Source organism: Prionailurus bengalensis, chromosome F2, assembly GCF_016509475.1.
Source record: "Prionailurus bengalensis isolate Pbe53 chromosome F2, Fcat_Pben_1.1_paternal_pri, whole genome shotgun sequence".
NCBI lineage: Eukaryota > Metazoa > Chordata > Mammalia > Carnivora > Felidae > Prionailurus > Prionailurus bengalensis.
The window spans coordinates 78,559,615-78,583,134 of NC_057353.1; the positions used below are offsets into that span (position 1 = coordinate 78,559,615).

A 23,520-nucleotide genomic window follows, 5' to 3' on the forward strand; every position below is an offset into this window, starting at 1 on the left:
CACCACTGGATTATTGGACACTTCACCAAATAGACCCGTTAGACTGAGTGTCCTGGTACCCAAGGCATACGGCCAGACAATAAAACGCATTAGCCCCCAGGTTGAAAATTAAGAGTATAAAGAATAGTGTGTCCTTGAAGGACAGCACACCACCACTCCCTAATAAATTGTCAGCAGAAGACTGTGACCACAGGTTTTGTCACTCGTCACCTATGTCGCCACAGGGAAGTCCTTTCTCTTGCCTGACGCTAGTTATGCACTGGAGTCCATACAAAGTGGATGTCCAATCATGTTCCACATTCCAGCTTTCAGATCAATTATGATGTAAACTTGAGCTTGAGGAGAACTCAGACACCCGTACCCCTAGTTGATCTGATCGCTTTCTTCAGCCAGTTAGGGAGAAGCTGAAATTCATGAGGGGAGGCAGGAGCAAGTTCTTGCCTCTGGTCCAGGCTGAGCTGGTAAGTTCTGTTATCTTACAGCACAGCGCCTTTGGACTGACCTCAGAAACCCTAAAGAGACCTGACACTGGGGACTAGGTCATTTAGGGGGCAAGGTAGGGAGGAGCCTTTCCCCCCTCCCTTCTCTCTTCCCTTGGACCACATTGGCTAATCTCACGAAGTTAAGAACTTTTTAAGATCAGGAACCATGTTGGGTCTCTGCAATCCCAGAATTTGGTACAGTGCCTGGTGTTGCCCCATAAGTGAGAAATGAATAAAAGTAGGCAACAGCATAGCGTGGGCCACTAACCTGAGCCCCTCGAAATGAATCCACTGAATTTCTCCCCTCCTTCTATTGACTCATGGGTCTCATTAATCCACACATTCTAACTACTCATGCATCCCATTAATATTTCATTCCATCCATCCATCCATCCATCCATCCATTCCTTCTTTTATTTTTGTTCATTAGTTCCATTCATTACTTATTCATTTCTTCCTTCCTTCATTCCATTGATTATTCCATTACTGCATTATTGCACTTTTTTATGTATTTCATTTACTTAAAAGATTTTTGTGTCAGAGATCTCATCTTTGGGCACAAGGCCATGTCATTTCCCTAGACCAACGTGCCACCACTCCATGGTTGCTGGTGACACAGTTGAACAAGTACCTGACTCAAATTAACTCATAAATATCATAAATGGTTTATAGCACAGAATTCTGCGGAGGAACCCTTTTTGGGACTCACCATCTAGGCCATGGACACAGACTACCAGGTGAATCCCATCTTCCAAATTTTCTTCCTCTTCCTCTGGTGGGAAATACGGTATATCAGAAGCTAGTACAGATAAGTCACTGTACAGAAATCCAGCAATCTTCAGTTCTTTTTTAAATTTTTCTTTGGCCTGATAAAAACTGGAGAATACACTAATTAATCAGAAGCCACGCTGTGTGTGCCGTGTTGAGCAGGAGATGAGTTGAGCTGGGGAGTGGAAATGATGCACATGTACAAAGAAGTGTCTGCGAGCAGCAAAGGCAGGATATGAGGCCCCGGGAGATGCTGGTAAGGGAAGCTTTTTCCTCCACAAGGAGCCAGGAAAGCGTCCCGGGAAAAGCGTTACTGGCTTGGTTTCTGCAGATTTCTATGTGGTTTCTGCACGGAATGGGACTTTTAAGATTCTGTTCAGCTCTAGGGATCCATGCGACCCTTGAAAAGATCTCCCCAGAGGGAAAGTTTCCCAAAGTGGCCCACAAGGCTACCAGGGCTTGGACTCCACCTGCTTCTCAGCAGCATCTCCCAGCCTCCGAAGGGAACACACTGCTCATGTTTCCCTGCGTGAATGAAGTTCGCTTACTCCTATGCCTTTGTGCGTTCAGGCCTGTCTGAGATGCCTTCCCACCGGGCTTGCCTGATTCTTGGACGAGGGGGTGGTTGAGAGCACAGACTTGGGAGTCTGACTGCTAAGGTCAGAATCTCAGCTTTGACATTTACTAGCTGTGGGCCACCCGCCTAACCTCTCTGCATTTCCTTTCCTCATTTGCAAAAGAGAAGACACGATTATCGAACTCATAAAACTATTCTGTATGTTAAGCGATATACGCAAAATGCTTAAACAGTCTTCGAGACTGATTCAATAGTAAAAAACAATGACCTATTGCCAGACTTATCACCACCACCATCACCACCGCCATCACCACCACCACCATCATCACCATGTGTCTCGTATTTGCTCTGTAGTCGTGTCTAAAGTTTCCCCTAGCCACCGTCTCTATGCACACTCACTACCTGGATTGGGTCCTTCTCCTGGCTCAGCTGTGCACACACGGGAACCATCCCGTCTACCCAGCTGCCCTCTCTCACTTCTCTCGTCTTTCTGTCTCCCTGTTAGGCTGGAAGTACGGTGCCAGCCAGGACAACCCAACCAGGCTTGGGGCACTGCTTGTCCTCTATTTGCTAAACTGACAACAGGAGCGTAATAGGTACTTAATGTTCTTTATGAGTAAGGGATCCAAAGTTTGCCTGCCTGTGCAATCTCTTTCGTGGATACCGTTAATAGGTAACTCTCCATCATTTTGTAGGAGAGTAATCAAATGATTCCACGATATACTTAATCAAATGTATAGTTCATAGATGAGGGAGCACTAGGAATACAAACCCAATGAGAGGACGCAGGGATGGATTTTGGCATTGCAAAAGGGATGATAAATGTAGGAATTGTACAAGGGGGCTTAGGAGGTAAATCTGACGAAATTTCCCCAAAGCCTCTTGAGGAACTGCCCTCTCTACGTGCAAAGATGGAGGTAGGGTGACAGTCGTAAGAGAATTGTTTCTCATGATAAAAACTAAGAATAAAACCTTAAATGCCCATCTCTAAAGGAGTTTGTTAATAAATCGAGCTATACCTAGACAATATTGTTTAAACGTTAAAATAAGAATGCAAAAATAAATCTGTAAATATAGAAAAGTCCCCAATATATTAAAGTTGAAAAAAAAAAACCTTAGAGTTTGTATAGAACTATCCAATTTTGGCAAAAGAAGAATATATAGGGATGTACGTAGAAAAAAAGTGTAGAGAACTTACGCAGTGGCTGTATTTGAGAGATGGGCTTACTGAGCGTGTTGACTTGCACTGTCCTGTATCTCGGACTTGTATGATAGAAGCATATTAAGTTATCTAAGTCGGGAACTAACTCCTATCTCGACGGATGCATGGAATTGAGAAATATGTGGGCAAACCCAAATCTGTGCTGGGGTGGGTAAGCCGTCAGCAAGCTCACCTGAACATCCTCTCACTGACTTCTTCCTCCAACTTGCTAGAATGAGTGGAAACGACTCCAAAGGAACCCAAAGGCTGGTGAGTGATGGGCAATGGGGTCTGTTTGGAAGCGAATCCGGCCCTGGCAGGGGTCTCCTTGGGCACAGACGAGAAAGGGAGACACGTGGCAGTGCAAGACACGGACAGGTTGACGACCTCCACGGCTTTCAGGCTGTCCAGGGTGAAGGTCTCTGCCGGGGGCAGGTGGGACACCATAACGGAAGTGCCTGCCCTTGGCTCTTGGTCTCCTGAGACCTGGGAGTGAACGGAGTGGGTCACGGTGGGGCACGCAGTGCCCGCTTCACGCCCAGCCTCCAGGACAGCATTGGCTCCCTTGCTGAACTCTGCATCATCCATGATACAAGGTGAGCTGCTCTGTTTGCCTGCTGAGCCCAGGTCGACGGCGTCAGCAACTGCGGTATAGTTCAACGCAGGCACCGTACGGTGGGCAACAGTCTCATCATCCGAGATGCTGCTGTGGGAACGAGCTCCTTTCTCCAGTTTCAAGTCCTCAGGCATGCCCTTTGGGGTCTCCTTTAGTACTCTAGGGAAAGATCCATTCCCAGGGTTTTCAAGGGCTATGATACGCGGTATTTTTAAATGAAGACCTTTGGTTTCCACACCTGGAGGGTTCTCCGTCCTGCCATCAAGACAGCAAGGTCCTTGAGGCTCAGACTGACTCTCTTTACCTTTGGGGATGTCTATGTAACCGGGGCCCTGCTGGTTGTCGGCACCTGAAACCACCTGTGCCCCAGCGTCCCGCGTCCTGGATCCCGGGGAGTCTATGGTCTTGACGGGCACGGTGCAACTTTCAGCAAGAGGTCCACCTTGCTGCATGGCGTCTGTGTCTCCAGCAGACTCCTCCGGGCTACTGATCTGGGGTGCAGATACGGACTTGGTCAACTTGGTGAGGGCCAACTCCCGTTCCTCCTCCTCAAAAGGCAAAGAGCTAATGGAGGTGAGGGACGCCTGGATCCCGCTCGGCAAACTCGTGTTGCTCTCCGTGTGTCCGCCCTCCAAGGAGTTCCTGTGCAGGCCGTGTCTTCGAAGCGGATGTTGCAAGGCTTCCCGGTCGCTGGGTAACTCCGGGGCCCTGCTTCGCGCCTCGGACCAAGCGACAGAGCTCGGCTCACTCTCAATGCCTGAATCGGAGACGACGGAAGAAGATCTCTTGATGACCCCAGAGAGCACCGACACTTCCTCCTGCTCCTCTGAGGGAGGGTCCTTTGGGGAAGCCCTAACGTCCAAGGGATCCCTCAAAGCAGAGTTCAGTGGATCGCAGGGCTCAGAGGGGATGAGCTTCAGGCTTAGCAGCACCACCTTGCCCTCTCGGTCTGCAACCTTTCCTAGAGGACTTAACTCACGGAGTGTTGTTTTCTCTGAAGAGATGGCATGTGGACGACTTGTACCTGATACCTCCTTGCCCGGCACAGTTCTGGCGGGTTCATAGTTATCTCGGGAGTGCCCACTCTCGTGCTGAGCACTAATGACCACCGTGGGTTCAGGGCCGCATGGGTCCTTATTGCTAGATTTCACATCAATGTAGGTGAGTACCGGGGGCTGGCCATCCTCTGGACCCGGCCTCCTTCTGGGCAGGTCCTCATCTGCCAGGGGACGTGTTCCAACATCGGCCCTCGGGCCAGCCCAACATTCATCTTCAGGCAAAGCCGCCTTGTTCTGGACCTCGCCGATTGTCAGATACACCTGAGATTCGGAGCACACATCCGCGTGTTTTGGTGTAGCTGCACTGTCATCTGCCTCTGGACACCTCAGAACTTCCTCGTCAGAGTCCATCTGGGGTGGTTTCATGGCGGGCGAGACAAGGTCTTCCCTGAAAGGTGATTTTCTATTTACAACAGGGCTCTCTTCTCTGTCTTTCAGATTCATTATTGCGGGACTTGTTTGAACATCAAAATTAGGGGAAACACTCAAACTGTGCCCTACAAAAAGAAAAAAGAAAGAAGAATGTTTGTCGTTTATGAATCTATGTCCACAGATTATCCAGAAGCCTGACGGTATAATCAAAAACTTGGCTGAGCTTTGTTCCTGGTTCCTGGCGGACAAGCCCTGAACTCGTGGAATTTCCCAAGTGATGGAAAGGTCTTTGTTACTTGTGGCTGGCAGGCCCTGAAGGCGTATGCTAGCCTGGTGACTCAAGATGAGCCCTTTAATAGTTTACGCTAAGGAAATGAGTCAGGATGGGGACTGGCCATGCGAGAAAGACCAACCACTGGTCGCCAGATAACACCGGGACAATCTCCCAGGAGAGTAGTTCAATCACGTGGCCAACGATTCAACCAACCCCAACAACAACTGTGGACACTGGGGCTTGAATACGCTTTCCTGGTGACACTACACATTGATTTGCCAGGATGACCAGTCCTGGGGGCACTGGTCATGGAGCTTCGTGTTTGGGACCCTTCTAGACCTTGCCCTATGGGTCTCTTCTTTGGCTGGTCTATATTTGGATCCTCCATGTTAAAACTGTAACCGTAAGCATAGCACTTTCCTGAATTCTGTGAATTGTTCTAGCAAATCGTCAAACCTGAGGGGTTGGTAGGAAGCCCTGAATTGGTAGCCAGCTGGTCAGGCACACGGGTGGCCCGGGGAACCCTCCAGCTTGCCCTCCAACCCACCGAGGGCAGCCTTATCAGAGGCTGTGCCCTTGACCTGCGTAACTCAGCCGAACACCAGGTAATCAGCGTAAGAATCGCCGTGCACTAATGCACAACTGTCAGATATCATTATTCATGATTTACCTTTTACTTATCAAAACAGTTTTGACAATTACCACTTTTAAATATTAAAGCTCTTCCCTGTCTTCTGTACAGTATTGACAGTGTAGAAAGACAGCTTTGCATCCAGGAAGGTCCGCTTTCTCATCCTGACTCTGGCACAGCCGTGAGGCCTTGGACGACGACAGAATAAATAAGCCTTTTTTTCCCACCTGAGCTCACTTGCCTCAACTCTAGGATGGGCAGATTCATAGTGACCAGCAGGCCTCACAGACATAGCTCACAGGAGAGTTACGATAGGAAATGGCACATGTGGGAAGACAGATCTCTGCCTTCTGTAGGGAAACCCTCCAAGCTTGAGCTCTGTCCCCAGGGCAATTATCCCGCGTGGCATTCAGACCACAGAGGTTCCCAGGTCACTCTGATCTTCCCGGTAGGATGGCAGGGGTCACAGCACGACCTTCTTTCTCTTATTTTTCTCTAGGGTAAACTATTATCTCTCTCATCCTGTCTCTCAGTCTCTTCTCTTCCCTCCCCCCTGCACCCCCACTTCCCCCTCTACCTCCCTCTCTTCCTCCCCCTCGCCCCCCTCCTCCCTATCTCTCTTTCTCTCCCTTCTAATAAAGCATAAATGAAAGAAAATAAGTACCTGCTATGTCTGTCTGAACCACCACTCTCTCGACAAAGCCATCTGATATGTTACTCACTTCCCATATACAGCAAACAAAAGAAGACAGGGTTTAGGCTTTCATTTTACTTAAAACATTCAAATCCTTCATACGGTTTTCATAGAAGTTAAAGGAATATAACAACTATAGGAGGTTATGAAGTGAATCACGGAGACACTTACAACGTATCAACAGCTCACACCTTGGAGTGAAATTTATGACTGGGTCAAAGAGTAGACCAAAGACTGGGAAAGAATGGGTCTCTTCCTCAGGTCGATATGTTCTTTGCATCTTGAGGGGCTGAGCAAGTGTCTCTTCCTCTAGGGGAGCTTTTCCAAGGCCAACAACAAGTTAGACGTTCTCTGGGCAAACTCCCAGCATCCCCTCTACACACATGTGCTGTAACACCACCACCACGACTATCATGTATAATGGGATCCACCGGTGCACTTCCTGTCCCCACTGCAGAGAAGGGCTTGTGTTGTATATCTGTGCGCCCACAGCTAACACCATGGCCGTCACATAGTCCCTGAGCTGTGTTCATAAAATGACTTGAGAACAGAACAGAAATGTAGCAGAAAAAAGGCGATTACTCTCGTGAGCTGTTTACATCGGTTTGAAAAAACCACAACGTCAGTGTGACTGAATCCATGAGTAATAATTGGCAGAGCCTCTGCACAAAGTCCTGTACGAGGCCCTGGGTTAGGGAGACGGGAGGTGGGACCAGTAATAATAATGAACTAGTCTCTCTGTCTCCAAGGGATCTTCAAAACATTGGGAAGCATACACAGCACAGTACGGTTGGCTCTACCTGAACCACGTGGGCTGTGACCTTGGAGAATATGAATTGGGTTCTTCTGAGAAGGAGATAATGAGTCGTGCTGGGTGCAGAGAAGAGCAAAGGGCAAAGACCCAGAAGCCTGGGGTGCACAGTCTGGTCAGACATCAGATCCCGTGTGAATGGAATAAGACTGAACAGGGACGTGGGGCGAACATGAGGTTGGACAGGTAGAGAGAACCCACGATATGGATGAACTCGAATGCCCTGTATGCATGAGGAGTCTGGTCTTTAGATTAGAGGAAGACAGGAGGATTGATGGGTTCTTTGAACAAAAATGAAAGATGCCTCTGATTGATCACAGACAGTGTATGCCAGGACACAGAAAGCCCAGTGAGGAGGTGGGCTGTCAAAATTAGCAACACTGGTTTCATGCCACAACTGTGCGACAAAAAAGTAGCAGAACATCTAACCCAAAGAGGATAGATGTAGTCAGATCCTAGCTCATGGTATTACTTGACATGCATTCCTAACTGCCTTTGTGCCGCTCACTCTTACGTGTTCTGTGGCTGGATCTCTCCCCTGCTCACAGTAGGCCTGCGGAATATCAATTACAATTTTTTTGCCCAGTTTCACATGGTTACCAACGGTTGGAGAACAGATTCAAAGATTCAAATTCAGGCAGTGGGGCCAACCTTTAAGGCCCTTAGGCAAATGGCTCAATTGCCTCGGGACCTAGGAGTGACGGTACCTGGGAAAAAGGATCCAGACAATACAGACAGACTTCGCGAGTGCCTGGTACCCAGTAGGTATCTACCATGGGATTACAGCAAACCATGAATAAATATTACTATTTTCATATGGAAATGGGACTCTCTTCTGTCCCTTTCTTCACTAGCTAAAACAATGAAATGCAAATGTGATGGCCTCATTGCAAATTACATTAAGGTCACCAACCCCTGGAGGAAAAAGGAAATAGTTCTTTATTTGCTAATGGTTTTGCTCTGGGATTAAATCATCAGAGCACCTTGTGAAGGAACAAAGAAGGTCAGAAAAAGTTTTGAGTGGGGAAATGGGGGTGGGGGCGGGAGGGGAAGGAGCCGGTGAGAGGTCTGTAGAGAGAAATCTTGAGGAGACAGCCAACCCTCTGAGAGCAATTGCCTTGGGGTCCTTCTGGGAAGACGGGATCCTTAGTGCTGGTGGCCCAGACTCCGCCAAGTCCCATGTCCCAAGCACATTACAGAAGCTGCTGGTTCTAAATTAGATGTAGAGCTTAGAGGAAACTGCATGGGCAGATGACCCTGGAAAGACGACCCCCAGCCACATCTAAGTCTAGGGCACTGACATGGGGGAGAGTGGGTGAGGGCCAGCAGGGAAACTCCAGAAAGCCTGAGGTTGACTTGCAGCCCGCAAGACAACTGCACGGAGATGTTGCAGGACTGAGATTTACATCCGCTGGGGTGTCTGTTTTAACATGTACAGGAAAACAGACTGGAAGATCGGCTGCAATGAGGCCTAATGATACCATCAGGGGGTCTGATCATGGGTGCTTATTCTAAATTTCTTCTCTAACTGTTCAACTTGCCTGTAGCTACATGACAAAACTGTAATGAAAATGATCACATGCACATACACACACCCCTACACACGCAGCGTCAAGGCAGAGTTGGAATAAGCTTTGTCTGACCACCGGGTAGCTGGCCATCTCCAGAGCCCCTACCTTCGGACTGTCCTACACGATGTGGACACTAGATGTCAGTTGGCTTTTATAAGCTGCATGATCTTTAATACATATTTATACCCCCGAGCCTCAGTTTCTCTCGGTGAAATAGGCCTTAGGAGGTTGGGTTGTCTGTTTTTTAATAGGATTAAAAAGATAAAACAGGTAAAACCTCCAGCGGGGTATTTTCTGGCTCTTTCAGGGACTAGGGGTTTACTTCAGCTCTGTCACCTGTGATAGCTTTGGGGTTTCCAAGAGCAGGGCTGTGCGAGGGGACAGAGGACTAACATCTCCCGAATGCCCGGTGTGCATCAGGCCCCCCGCCCCCTCGCCCAGCTATCAATTCATTAACAAACTGTGCAACACCAGCAAGACAGACTGTGATTCGGACACAAACACACAAATACACAGGAACCCGCTGTCTTTTCTCCCTGAGCTGAGTAGCTCATCTACCAATCTGATCGCTGAGGCAGACTGCTTTCTCGAATACCTTGTCTGGTTCATGGCACGAAGCAAGCACTCCATAGGAGTCTGAATCGAATGCCATTAGAATTCAAAGAGAAATGATTTTATCTCTGAGTTGCACATTTGGGATAAGAAAGGATGCCCATCCTATGCTCACGGTATTCTGGTGAGGGGAGAATCTGGTTCCCATTCTATAGGTGGAAACACTGAGGCACTTGGTACGATTTTACCCCAGGAGGAGTCGGGAAGGGGATCTTTACTGCAGCTGTCCTTGTGTTACATGGATCTGTCAATTGCACTGACATAAGGTCATCTCCCACTGGTGGAGCCTGAACTGACAAATGACTTCCTTGATTTGGTTCCACTGTTATCGGAAAACAAATAGGGCAAAGGACTGGGACCCGCTGTTCTCTCCAAAACAAAGACCAACCTGTTGCAGGGCAGTCCACGTATCTGTCCTCAAAGATAACCGGCAGGGTGTTCCAGTCACCATCGATGTCCAGACACTCCGCGGGCAGCGGGGGCATGGTGGTGAGATACTCTGAATTCCGGATGTCCAGAGACAGCTGGCTGTGGGTCTGTATCCTGGGGACACACGTACCGGGTTAGCACCCAAGAAAGCCTTTTTTTTTTAAGTTTGTTTGTTTATTTATTTAGAGTGCAAGTGGGGGTTGGAGCAGAGAGAAAGGGAGAGAGAGAATCCCAAGCAGGCTCCACACCATCAGCAAAGAACCTGACGTGGGGCTCGAACTCACAAACCGGGAGATCATGACCTGAGCCGAAACCAAGAGTCAACCAACTGAGCCACCCAGGCACCTCTCCAAGGAAGTTTTTTTAAATGTGTTAAGAATCGTTGCTCCAGCCCCTTATCCCAAGAAAACATTCAGAAAATGTTCAGCAGGCTCTGACAATCCACCATCTGTCTGTCCTCTCTTCCTTTCTTCCCAGCCACCTACCCAGCCCCCAATGCCATGGTCTGCTTTGTATCCTAAGTGGCCTGGGCACTGAGGTTAGAGGTCAGCGATTGTATGACCAGGGCACTTTATCACACCCATTTCAGTGGGAAGCAACAAATACCATTCTAGCGGAGCAGGAACTGAGTTTCTAAATGGCAGGAATCTTAAATTAGTACTTTGGAGGAAACACTTCAAGTTACGTATCCTTTACTCCTGCATTTCTAACCTCCTATAGGTTAAGAATTAAGAACCATCGAAAATTGCTATTTTTTTTTATTGCTTACTGTGTGGACACCAGCATCCTTGATTAGCACGTAAGTTCCCCTAGTTCAGGAGCCCTGGTTTTTTGTTCTTCTAAGTAGGATTAAAAAAAAATGCCCCATGTTCTTCCTCCATGAACTGAATACCCTTCCACCAGCAGGAATTTCATTTCAGACTTGGAAACCACCAGTATTCCTCATTCAAAGGATTGGATGGTGGGAAACGTTTATTCCCTTCTCCTCAAGTCCCTGCAGAAGGGAGAGAGTTTATTTCCTCCCACGAAGGAAAAGTATGAGCATTCTGTCATCTTCTCCATTCTGCCTCAATCACACTCGCACAAGGGGAGAAGAGGGCCTTACTGGGTTGGCCAGTTTGGGAGAAGAACTAAGCACATGTAGCTACTTTCTGTCTGACTGTCGCTCTTTTTGGAGCAGCCTGACCTCTGGAGGCCCCCACGTCACTTGTCAGCTGTGGAGGCAGGTCACCTGTTCCTGCAGCACAGCTCCACACGCGCCCAGGGAAAATTCTCCCAGTCAGCACTCTTGGTGACAAATATGATAAACATCTGCATATGGATATGTTACATATGAATTTTGAATATACATTTGAAATATGAATATTTTATTTCCTTCTCATTTCTCCATTGGATTTTAACCTATGGTCAAAAAGGATACAGAGCGCCTGGATGGCTTGGTCAGTTAAGCATCCGATTCTTTTTTTTTTTTTTTTTTTTTTAATTTTTTTTCAATGTTTATTTATTTTTGGGACAGAGAGAGACAGAGCATGAACGGGGGAGGGGCAGAGAGAGAGGGAGACACAGAATCAGAAACAGGCTCCAGGCTCTGAGCCATCAGCCCAGAGCCTGACGCGGGGCTCGAACTCACGGACCGCGAGATCGTGACCTGGCTGAAGTTGGATGCTTAACCGACTGCGCCACCCAGGCGCCCCAAGCATCCGATTCTTGATCTCGGCTCAGGTCATGATCTTACAGTTGGTGACATTGAGCTTTCTATCTGGCTCTGCACTGACAGCAGGGAGCCACTTGGGATCCTGTCTCTCTCTCTCTCTCTCTTTCTCTGCCCTTCCTCTGCTTGTGCGTACTCTCTCCCTCTCTCTCTCTCAAAATAAATAAATAAACTTTTTTTAAAAAAAAGATAAGCAATGTATTATCTTCCTCAAAGCCATGAAGGCTGTAGCAACTTCCTTTTTTTGTTTTTAATTTTTAAAAATGTTTTATTTATTTTTGGGACAGAGAGAGACAGAGCACGAGCAGGGAAGGGGTAGAGATCGAGCGAGACACAGAATCTGAAGCAGGCTCCAGGCTCCGAGCTGTCAGCACAGAGCCCGATGTGGGGCTCGAACTCACGAACCGTGAGATCATGACCTGAGCTGAAGTCGGACGCTTAACCGACTGAGACACCCAGGCGCCCCTGAAGGCTGTAGCAACTTCCTAATATTGTGCACCTTCCTTTGAATATTTAAATGGTATTTTGTTCAAATATGCACTTCTTAGCCATCATCGGAACGTGGAATTTGCGTCCCGTTTTTAGTTTTTTACAAAGGTATATGGACTGGACACCCATGTGCATAGGACTGTGTCCACAAGCTAGGGTGTATACCTCCAGGATGGAAACTTGATTCTGGACCTAAAGAGCTAATAGCCATGAATAGATCAGGTGACCAATCAAGTAACTGTAACACAGCAGGAGAGCTGTAGGAGAGTCAGGTCTAGGTTGTTTTATGCAGGGAATTACCTCCTGCTAGAAGGTGGTGTATTATGTGCACAGACTTTGTGCCTGTGACCGAGCACCTAAAACAGTGCTTAGCGTGTGTTTAAAGAAATGACTAAGAATTCCAGGGCACACATGCAGTGAGCTATCACCTCGCACCGGGGATGGCTTTTGTCAAAACAAACCAAAAAACCAGTGTTGGTGAGGATGTGGAGAAGTCGGACGGACCCCTTGTATATTGTTGATGCAGGTGTAGAATGTCGCAGCTGCTTTCGAAAACAGTATGGAAGTGCCTTGAAAAATTAAAAATAGAACTACACATGATCGGGCAATCCTACTTCTGGGTACTTAACCAGAAGAACCGAAACCAGGGTGTTTAAGAGATATGTGCACCCCCATGTGCATGGCACTTATTCACAACAGCCCAGCTCTGGAGACAAGCTAAGTGTCCATGAACAGGAAAGGGTTAAAGAAAACGCAGAACGATGCAATATTATTCAGCCTTAAAATAGAAGGGAATCCTGTCACACGTGACACCACGGACGAGCCTCGAGGACACGATGCTAAGTGAAATCAGTCAGCCTCAGAAGGACAAATGATTCCACTTACGGGAGGAGTCGAAAATAGTCAAATTCACAGAGTCAGAAAATAAAGTGGTGGCCGCCAGGGGCCGGGGTGAGGAAATGGGGAGATGCTAAGTAAAGGGCATAGAGTTTCAAGGAAATAAGACGAGAAAGTTCTGGAGATCTGTTATACGCAGCATCCAGGGCCCTGTTCATCACCTACTTATTTCCATTTCAGATTTACTCAGACTCCAGCGAGACAGCTGGCAACATACGGATATTTCTATTTTAGAGCTTGAAAAATCCACAGTTCGGTTCTTCCGTGTATTCTTTGGGAGAATGGATCACCACTATACAGCACAGCCATGACGAGGAGGCTAGGAGTGTGGGATCTGGACTCCAGCAGTCCATGTGTACATCACATGGTTGCTGTGTGGTCTAAGATAAGCTACTTAGCCTCTCTGAGCCCTGGTTTCCCCAGTTTCTTCTTAAAACATTTTTTTAAATGTTTATTTTTGAGAGAGAGAGAGAGAGAGAGAGAGTGTGTGAGCAGGGGAGGGACAGAGATAGAGGGAGACACAGAATCCGAAGCAGGCTCCAGGGTCCGAGCTGTCAGCACCGAGCCCGACGCGGGGCTTAAACCCACAACCCCTAAGATCATGACCTGAGCTAAAGTCAGACGCTTAACCGACTGAGCCCCCAGGTGTCCTTCCCCAGTTTCTTCTTTGGTGAAGTGAGGATAAAAACGGTTCGTAGCTCATAGTGTTATTGTGAACATTAGGCGAGCCAATGAACATACAGCACTCAGCACGGCTTCTTACCAGAGTTCTCTCAACAGAAAAAGCATCAGCAAGGCAGGTAAAGTGCCTCTTGTGTTCAACACTATATACGCAGCATCTTGTAAAGTGAATGCTTTTTAAAGATGAGTGTTACAATTATTACTACAGAAAAACATAAAAGCCAGAGTGATAAATCCATGGTCATTGTTCCAGGCGCTAGACCACCAGTATCGGTCTTCCTGCATTCACTCCCATTCAGACCGACATTCACATTTCATTCATAACATTTCCACTAGCAACTTTCCCTGAACGCTTTACTGTTTGAAAAGCACGGTCTAGACACGGATGAGACAGAAGAGAGAGACAATAATACAGACCCTTGCTACCAGCCAGTTCTAAACCGTTTTAAACACGGCAACGCTGCGTTTTAAAATGTTGCAACCCATGGGGCGCCTGGGGGCTCAGTTGATTGAGTGTCGGACTCTTGGTTTTGGCTCAGGTCATGATCTCATTGTTTGTGAGTCCGAGCCCCACATCGGGCTCTGCGCCGACCTGCTTGGGAGTCTCTCTCTCCCTCTCTCTCTCTCTCTCTCTGCCCCCCTCTGTCCCTCCCTTGCTCTCTCTCTCTCATAATAAATAAATAAAGTTAAAAAAAATAAAACATAGCAACCCATGGCATTTTCATTCATTTTACACGGCAAACGAGTGCTGCAATCCCACACTCCCAGACACACAAGGAAACAAGTTTCAGAAACACATCTCACTCGTACTTCCTGCTCCATCTTGTTCTGGCCCATCCCAGCCTACTTCATTTAAAAAGCGCTGTTCCAAATCCACTACGTGGATGTCACATCTTCCTAAATGGCTGTGACCCGCTGTTTGAGAGACACAATCTAGTCTGAGCTTGAACGAGATGGTTCTGGACACATGGGTTCCACCTCGTCTGGCCACTTGTCCATCCTGATTTGGAGGGACGCTTCTGACTCCTAGGCACACCTTCCCTCTGCAGCTCGGAGCCCCAGGTGGCTGGACCCCGCCCGTGCGAACCTGCTAACCCTGCTCACCCGCTCACTGCCTCGATGTGAGCGGAAATTCTGTGCCTTTCCTCCAGGAAGGTTCTCGGTTCCGGACATAAAATGCCCTTCTGTTCTGTGCGTCTTACTCTTAATGACCTAATAAGAAGTTTACTCCCTCCTGGGGGCGCCTGCGTGGCTCAGTCCATTAAGCATCCAACTTCGGCCTAGGTCATGATCTCACGGTGCCTGAGTTTGAGCCTGACTTCGGGCTCTGTGCTGACAACTCAGAGCTTGGAGCCTGCTTTGGATTCTGTGTCTCCCTCTCTCTCTGCTCCAACCCCGTTCACACGTGTACACACACTCTCACTCTCTCTCTCTCTCTCTCTCTCTCTCTCTCTCTCAACATAAATAAATAAACACTAAAAAAAGGAGGGTACTTGTGATGAGCTCTGGGTGTTGTACATAAGTGACAGACCACTACATTCTATACCTGAAACCAATATTATGCTGTTTGTTAATCAGAATCTAAACAAAAATTTGAAACAAACAAGCAAGAAACACATAGTGGCAGCTTGAAAGTGACCACGGTGCCAGCGTTCACACAGTGGAAATCAGCAAACACTAGAGACCCGAGTTTTGGGTTTTGTTTCTCTGAGAGCTAGTCCTTCACCGTGTATGAGGATGCTGGCCACATCCTTTCTCCTCATGTTCTGTGTCCTCACCTTGACTTGTTTCTCTTTACTTGTCGCTACCTGAAATGACACAACTTACATCTTGCCTGTTTCTGCCCTAGAATGAGGGACCCCAAGGACAGAGTCTTTACTTTGTTCCCTGTGGTGTCCCCAGTGCCCGCGGGCACAAGAGACGATTGTGTAACGTATTAGTCATCACCTAACATTCTGTGAGTCGAGTCTGTGGCTTGAACAGTGTGTTCCATGGGCGTGGATGTTCTACAACCATTATCCTGCCTGTTTCAAGGAAACAAAGACTAGGAGACAGTAAGAGAAAAAAAAAATCAACAAAAAAATGACTTTGTCAAGGACCTGCCGTAGGTCAAGAGAGGAACAGGATTTTGAACCCAGGTTGGCCGAATGTTACATCCTCTGTACTTGGTACAGCGGATGTGGAAATTGGCATTTCCACAAAATGGCCCTTGTGTCTGTTCCTTCCACGTGGACTTACACCCCCGGGGACCACAGCACGGCCCAACCACCTAGGGTTCGTTCGCCTGTTGCGGCGGGAGTCAGGAAGCAGATACCTACAACAGTCCTGACTCGCAGCCTTTTTGCTCAGCGGCCCTCCATGTTACATTTTTCAGGTTAACGCCTTCTGATTTTAGTTTGAGAACGGCCCTTCAGCCCGTCCAGGCCAAGAGCTGGATGGGATGAAGAAACGCGTGAGCGAGCGAGAGGTCGTACATGTTTCTAGACAAGCTATTTTAACCCTAGGCATGTCTCCCTTGGCGCCCCCTCGCTTTCAGGCTCCGCGAGGTAAACTGTAAATGCCAGTCTACTTTCCACCAGGATGAAGTGTGGAAAGAAGCGAGAGAGTGTTGTCAACATGGGGGACGAAAAGGTCTTCAGATCTGTCTCGTGTGGGAGGCGGACCTATAATGTTTCTCCTGTTGGATCTACTGTGCCATTTCAAACATCATTCCATCCACATTTATTCCTTGAGGTGGATGTATCTTTCAGAAACAAAAAGAACCCCGTGTGGCAAAGGCCAACCCATCTTGGGGGAACCCAACTGTCCCTCCCCACCAGGGAGATCTAGGGGAGAATGACCTCATTTCTCGTTAACCCTCTGATTTTTCTTGTATGGTTTTCATTTTTTCTTTAATTTGGGAGGAAGGCAGACTTAGAAATTCATCAGCCCTCCTAATGAGGCAGTTTGGTCTTCATTCTTATGCTAAGTGCGTTTAGAAGCTCCTGCGAAGTCTCCAGCGAGTTCTGTGTTTTTTCTGACATTGCTTGTGGCCATACCACCTACTTCTCATTCATTTCACAAAGACTCAGCACAGATGTCTTCAGGGACCTGGGAAGCCTTGATTCTGTCTATAGAACCATAATAACACTCAACGAAAGAAAACTTTGGCTACTGACCTTCTCTGCCACCTGCTAGATCCCGCCTCTGCAATTTGTCTGACTCTCTTGCCTGCAGACAAAAGGCAGCCTGAATGTGCAAAGGTGGCTAGACTTCTCTCCTTTGCAGGCAGAGACGAGGGAAGAAGTACCTTTGGATAAGAATGTCTCGGGTGGCTACTTTTACAGTGTGACGCGGGCGCGCGATTGGTTACTTACAGATTTTCCTGAAAGGTCAGGACTGCAACTTTTTGGTGCTCCATATAAAAGAAGGCCTCAGAAAACCTTCGGACCTGAGGAATAAGATAATGTAAACAACTTAACTCGTTGGGTGGGCACGACCTTGATTTTTCAGAGGGAACTGGGGCTCAACGGAGGTAAGTGGCATGTACTGAGGACAGCTGAGCCCCCCACCCAGGGGGTCTGAAACAAATACTTCCAAAGCTACCCTCTCTCACTTGGGGCTCTTAGCCCAAAGCTGGCTTATGGACACAGTTGAATGCATGTTTATGAATCTGTTCCTGCATTGCTTTCTGTCATGTTCTTACTCAGGTTGCATTTCTTCTACTAGAATATAAGACACTCGAAGACTGTGACCATAAGTAAGTGCAGACGAAACAGAATTGCAAAGCCAGTCATGGAAGTGTGTCCACCAAGTGCTTTGTGGACCCAGATATTTGGTTCTCTTGCTGTAAATGAGGAGACCAACCAACAGCTACTGTGCATTAGGACCTTTCCGTATGCACCTGAGCTGGTGGCAAAGAATAAGATCTTACATTTGAAAACACTTTTCTAAGCACTCGCCACACCCCTCAAGGCAGGCTCTGTTATCATCCGGTAGCCAAGGCAGGGTCTCATGAACGGTGGAGGCAACAGTTTCCGAGGCTGAACAAGTTCATAAAGCCTCCCTGCGAGCTGGTGGTGGGGTCAGGACCAGCACTCAGGACCAGCACTGACTATGGAAGTCAACTCCAATTCCTGTCCTGCCCAATGAACTAACTGTCGTCAAGCTTCCTCAAGGGATCCCCCACGCGCATGATTAGAGATTGTATACCATTGGACACCTTACCCTCAAGGTGTGATGTTCCTGGGTGAGGTAAGTGGTCACCTGGGAGTGCAGAGTCACCGTGTCTAGGAACTGGGTCCAGAGAGCCATCAGGTGGGAGGTGAGCCAGGCGAGATCCTTACTTATCTGCTCAGCGATCTTCTCTGGATTGTTCAACACCTGGAGAGGCCAAAAAGGGGGTAGTAAAGAACCTCTTCCCCATGGAGCTCCTGCAGTCTTCCTCTTGGAAGACCCCTCTGCTTTTAGTGCGTCGCTCCTTTCTCTGGATTCTGTATCGCATTGCATCCTGAGTTCCGTCCTCTGTACTCTCTACGGACTCCAGTTCTTCATGGCCACTATTTGGCAGGTAGAACCCTAGGCACTTCCCCACTCCATCCCTACCATTACCGTCTGGTATTGTACGTCACCGCACAGAAAAAGAAAACGAGAATCAGAGGACTACAGTAGCACAGCCAAGGTCACACAGAGCTGGGAATCAGTGGCTCGGCTGTCTAACCACAGACCCATAGCACCAAGCTGCCTTTACACAGAAGGCATTGAGGATGCTTCCTGAGAAGTGCTTACGTCTTTGTAGCCTCAGAGCACCAACTAGTGTAGGTTGATTCCCAAAAGGGGGGGGGGTGCCCAACTGCCCTCCACCGTCCTCCCGCCATTGCTCTAAATACCTTATGGGGGATCACGGGTGGCCTTAACTACAACTTGAGAAGCCAGCCTAGAGCCTTTACGGGAACTTTGGACAGCTTGAGTGTAGACCTGGGAGGCCACCTGCTACAGGGGAAGGGGGCACTTTGGTTCTGGAGAGGAGAGATCAGGTCTCCGAGGAGAGGCAGAAGCCAGGGGTCAAGGCCTGACACTGACTTCTAGGCCTCACCATGGGTTCCACAAGCACTAGATGTGCATCTTCCATGTCCCAGGCACATGTTTGGAACAAACAGGGCCACAAAGACAAACAAGAGAAGGTCTCTGCTTGCAGAGAGCCCCACCGAGCAGAGGAGAGTTAACCATGGGGAGGGTTGGGGATCTCTCTATCATGGGCGATGCATCAGGGACACATAACCACAGTCACTTCAAGCCCATCTCTGCCATCCTTCTTTGCCCTGGGCCTCAGCTTCTTCATCTGTAAAATGGGTGTGCAAAGCACGTGAGCACTCAGTGGATGCCATAACAATAGGAAAAGTAAGTTCGAAGCCTTGCTCACAACAGTGAAGTGCCTTTTGCTTTCCTTGGACTAAAGGCTGATGCCAGAGGAAGGCAGGTGGCTGGAGTGAGGCATCTATCTAAGAGGAAGAAAAGGAGGCAGGGAGTAGTTTTGAATCCAGTAAGCTTAATTCTTTAGGTATCGTTAGTTTATAATTAAGGGCTGGCTTCTAGATACAGGGTGTCAACCAACTGAAGCCATCTCTGAGCTGCTTCTTCCCACAGGAAAGGTCACTTTTTGATGAATACACCAGCTGCAAAACTCCCAAGTGGGAGAACGGCCCCACTTTCTTCTGATGGGAAGCTTACTTCCCGCAGCGGCTCTGTTAGGAGGCAAGGGCCAAACGGGCACTGTCCACTCTTGGTTCAGCCCCACCGTCGGTGGCCAACGCCGTTCAGAAGCGGAAAAGTGAACACTGGGCTGGGGAGAGCGGGGGACATGGTCAGCCCCTGGGAATTCTCTAGGCTGGAATGTGAGGTCTTCGGGTGGAACCAGGAGTGGCCCCTCTTCCCCACTTCCCCTCGCTAATGAGCACCAAACACGTGCATCAGCGCTCGGCACCGTTTCACCCCTGACACCACGGCCTGCCTTACCTCTGGCTCCCTTCCCTTCTGGCCCAGGGCACGCCCTGCCCCAGCCACACTGTCCCGCTTCCCGTGGCCCGAACACACCCGGCTACACCCACGTGCCAGGCTCTGACCAGACAGCACGTCCACCCCGAGGACCTCCTTTCATCAGCCAGCTCCCTTCTCCCTCCCTTCGTCACTTTGGACTTGTCTGTTCCCCACCCCCACCCCCACCCCACCCCACAATGCGGTCCCCCTTGTTCCCGATGATTCTTTAGAAACATCCACCTGCTCAAGGGTAAGTCAAACCTCGCTTTCCTTGAAGCCTACCTGACCTCGCACAGACCACGCTCACAGCACCCGTGGCCACACGTGGTTCCTACAGCCCTCCTTTGCCTGCGCCGTGAGGCTCAGCCTTCTCTGTATTCCCAATAACTACGCGCTGGTGGACGAGCAGTGGGATCTAGTCACTCTTTACTGAACAATCTGGTGACTCTGCATAAGTAAGAGGCACCCCAGGCCTCGGTAACCAGACCTCCCAGCCATGGCTCTCCCACCCCCGCCGCAGTGGAAGCAGGAAACACAGCGTGAGCCCCGAGCTCGGCGGCCACAGCGAAAAAGCGAGAAAGCAAAGCTACTCATTGAACGTGTCTTTGGGAGAATTATTTTTTCCCCTGGTTGATTACAGAAAGGGCTCCAGAAAAGGTTAAGGAAGCTTCTAATTAGGCCGCAAGAGGACTCTCCTCCCTCTCACAGACGCCTGGGCCTGTGTCATTACAGATGATGGGCATGGAAGGGCTTCTCACGCAAGACTGAGGAGAGGCCCTTCACGCGAACAAGGAGGCAACCGGGCCCCACGCTGCTGCGGGTGAAGCTGCCTGAGGAACGCTCCACCACTCACCCCTGCCGCTCACCTGGGTTCTAACCATGCACCTTTGTTCGCTCTCACACCCCCAGTTTATTGAGTCACTGTTATGTGCCAGGGGTGTGCGGAGCTTGGGGGAGCCACAGATGAATACAGCCAGTCCTGGAAGAGGCAGATGGCCCCATGACAGTCAATCATTTAGAGAGTTATAATATACCTACTAAGTGCTGTGGAAGAGATATGTACTGAGTACTGCAGAAGGGTCAGGGAGGCGTCCTGGAGGAAGTGATAGCTGTGTTGTGTTCTCAAGGTAAATAAAAGCCTCTGTACCTTCCCTGAACTAACCAGGTTCTCTGACACCCAGAGCTTTGCACTTACAGAAGAGGCCCCTGTCGTCAGAGTGATCATACAACGTGGCCGGGTCCCTCTGGGTCTGTGAACAGTTCCCACATTCGAGGGGAGGGGGCCTTGAGGGCATGCTGGTCATTACTGCCAAAGCCCCACGCCGCAGTGGAGATGTTCTTGGTGGGGGGTGCAGCTTGGGAGGTTCCCTGGGGAAGGGAAGCCCAGGCTGAGGGGATCAGCCTCTGTGCCCGGCCTCACAGCATGGCAGAGGGGGGTCGTACCTGCACTGACATCTCCTGGAAAATCTTATAAAGGTACAATCTCCTGCCCCAGCCCAGATCAAATCAGAATCTGTGTTTAGCAAGATTTCCAGAAAACAAACAAACAAAAAGATTCCCAGCTATTTCTTAAGCATATCAAGTTTGAGAAATCCTAAAACTGGAGACCGAAATGGATGGTACTCAAAAGACCTTCCACTGGCTGAGCTCTGTCACTCCCTGGCTCTAAATAATCAGAGCTGTGAGGTGCCCTCCAGAGTATGTGTTGAAAAGTAACCGTGCCAGAGACTGTGGCTGGCCACGGGAGAAGTCGCCGTGATCACAGGGGACAGTCACTCTCGACAGCTTTCGTTTCTCTGCTAGGTGACTGGGCTAATGAAACCTACATGCCCAAACCTACAGACCAAAGCAAGGATTCAGTGAGAAGTCTTGTAACATCCTTATCAGTGGGGTCATTGTTTTGAACCACATCACAAAGATGTATTCAGGCTTAAGTGAAATAATTTAAAAAAAAACAAAACCCTCTGGCAAGGTAACTGGCCAAAAAAAAAAAAAAAAAAAAATTCCACACAATTAAGTAAACAACACAAGAAAAACCCAGGCCACCTCAACTGGTAGCTGTTCATTTATACCTGATAACATATTTTTAGTATTTCCTGCTAGGAGGGTACAGCCTGAGGAAAGACCGTTCAACAATTTAAGGTCTCCTAGAAGTCTACAGCGGCAAACAAGAAAGAGTCCTTTGTATGAAAGGAAACCCAGTCCTTCTGAATTCTTAAAGAAAGCTGGCAATTGCTTTCAGGTAGATAATCAGCATACAGTGAGCATGTCTGTTGTACCAAAGCACGTGGCTCAATATCACTAGAACCTTCCCGTGTGGGTAGAGAGCACGCCCCGTCCCTTCCCGGATCAGGACGCACAGCAAGGACATCAGCGTGTGTGACTGTTCCCTCCCTGCCGCTGGGCGCACACACGGACTCCTTCGTGGTTAGCCTCTCAGAGAGCCAGGAGCCCCTCATCCTACACCTCCCGGTGGAGCCCTGACCTTACTGGCAGCTTCTGAACAAATCTTTCTGGCCAGGCTGCTAGCCCTGGGAAAGCGTCCCCATCACTGTATTGCCAATGACGAGCAAAGTGGCCGGCACACAGTAGGCGCCTAATAAATGTTATACGATTCACATGGCATAAAGATACATGTGAACTGCTCCATGACTACAGAACTCTATGTTTTCAACTTTTGGTAAATCACTGGAAAAGATTCCCCGCCAGCCCCCACCTCCATCCATCCCCTTTGAGGGACGCCTCACTCCTTGGTGTGACTGACCACTAGGTGGCGACGTCCTGCCTCTGAATACTTGCTGGGCTGTGAGCACCCTTTTGGGGAGTCGGGGAGGGGGCTCGGTTTCTTCTGCCGCCAGCACTAGGGCAGCTCTGTAGCTGAAGCCCACCTCCAGCCCCTGCTTCCCTTCCCCTCACCCAGCCACACCCTTACATCAGTGGGCTACTCGGATTGCTCTCTACAAAATTAAGCCCGCAGCCACACCATCACTCAAAACCAGGGGTCCGGCGCCAAAGGAGGAAGGCAACCCACTGGCTGTTCATGAGACAGACTCAGCGGCAGCCCGGCTCTCACCCGAGCCATCACAGGGACCAGATACGTCAATATAGCAGTGGGTTGCAGACCGCCTTGGGGCCAGGTGCCGCTGTGACAAAATGAATGGGGACAGGTCTGTGCGTCCCCCTGCATTTTCAGGGCTGCTGGGAGGGAGTGCCCAGTGTGTCACAGGTGGGAGCCAGCGTCCAGTCCACACGAGCCTGTGTTGTCACTGGCTTTAGCTGTAAATGTGATTAGCCATCCTTCCTGCCCCAAGACCCGCTCTCCTTCTCACCTCCTCCACATGGTCCCCAATGAGCTTGTCACCTTCCTGCATAGCTCCCTATGGCCTGGGGATTAATCCAAGCTCTTCACCATGCAGGGCACGCAGGCTCCTTCATCGTTAGCCCAGGCTCCCTGACGGAGCCTCAGTCGCCCCACTGGCTCCCCTTCTGGGAGCCCCATTCACTGATGCATAAGCCTGGCCTTGGCCCTGAGGCTCTCCGTTTCACCTGCATTGCCCAGACTGTCCTCTTACTGGACACCACGAGGCTTTCTCCCACACAGCCTACGCTCTGGGGTCCACTAGTATCTGTC

At 49.2% G+C, this 23,520-nt stretch overlaps 1 protein-coding gene across 3 annotated transcripts in view; it reads right to left on the minus strand.

Annotated features, from left to right (window-relative positions):
- The window catches only part of FAM135B (family with sequence similarity 135 member B), a 283,395-nt gene that overhangs the window by 11,882 nt on the left and 247,993 nt on the right, over window positions 1–23,520 (minus strand). For all 3 annotated transcript variants that reach the window (XM_043601841.1, XM_043601840.1, XM_043601839.1), the window contains exons 10-14: window positions 18,081–18,236; window positions 17,231–17,304; window positions 10,056–10,210; window positions 3,222–5,199; window positions 1,192–1,358 (exon numbers count right to left, since the gene is read on the minus strand). In XM_043601841.1, coding sequence (XP_043457776.1) covers window positions 1,192–1,358; window positions 3,222–5,199; window positions 10,056–10,210; window positions 17,231–17,304; window positions 18,081–18,236 — 2,530 coding nt within the window. The remainder of the gene's footprint in view (window positions 1–1,191; window positions 1,359–3,221; window positions 5,200–10,055; window positions 10,211–17,230; window positions 17,305–18,080; window positions 18,237–23,520) is intronic.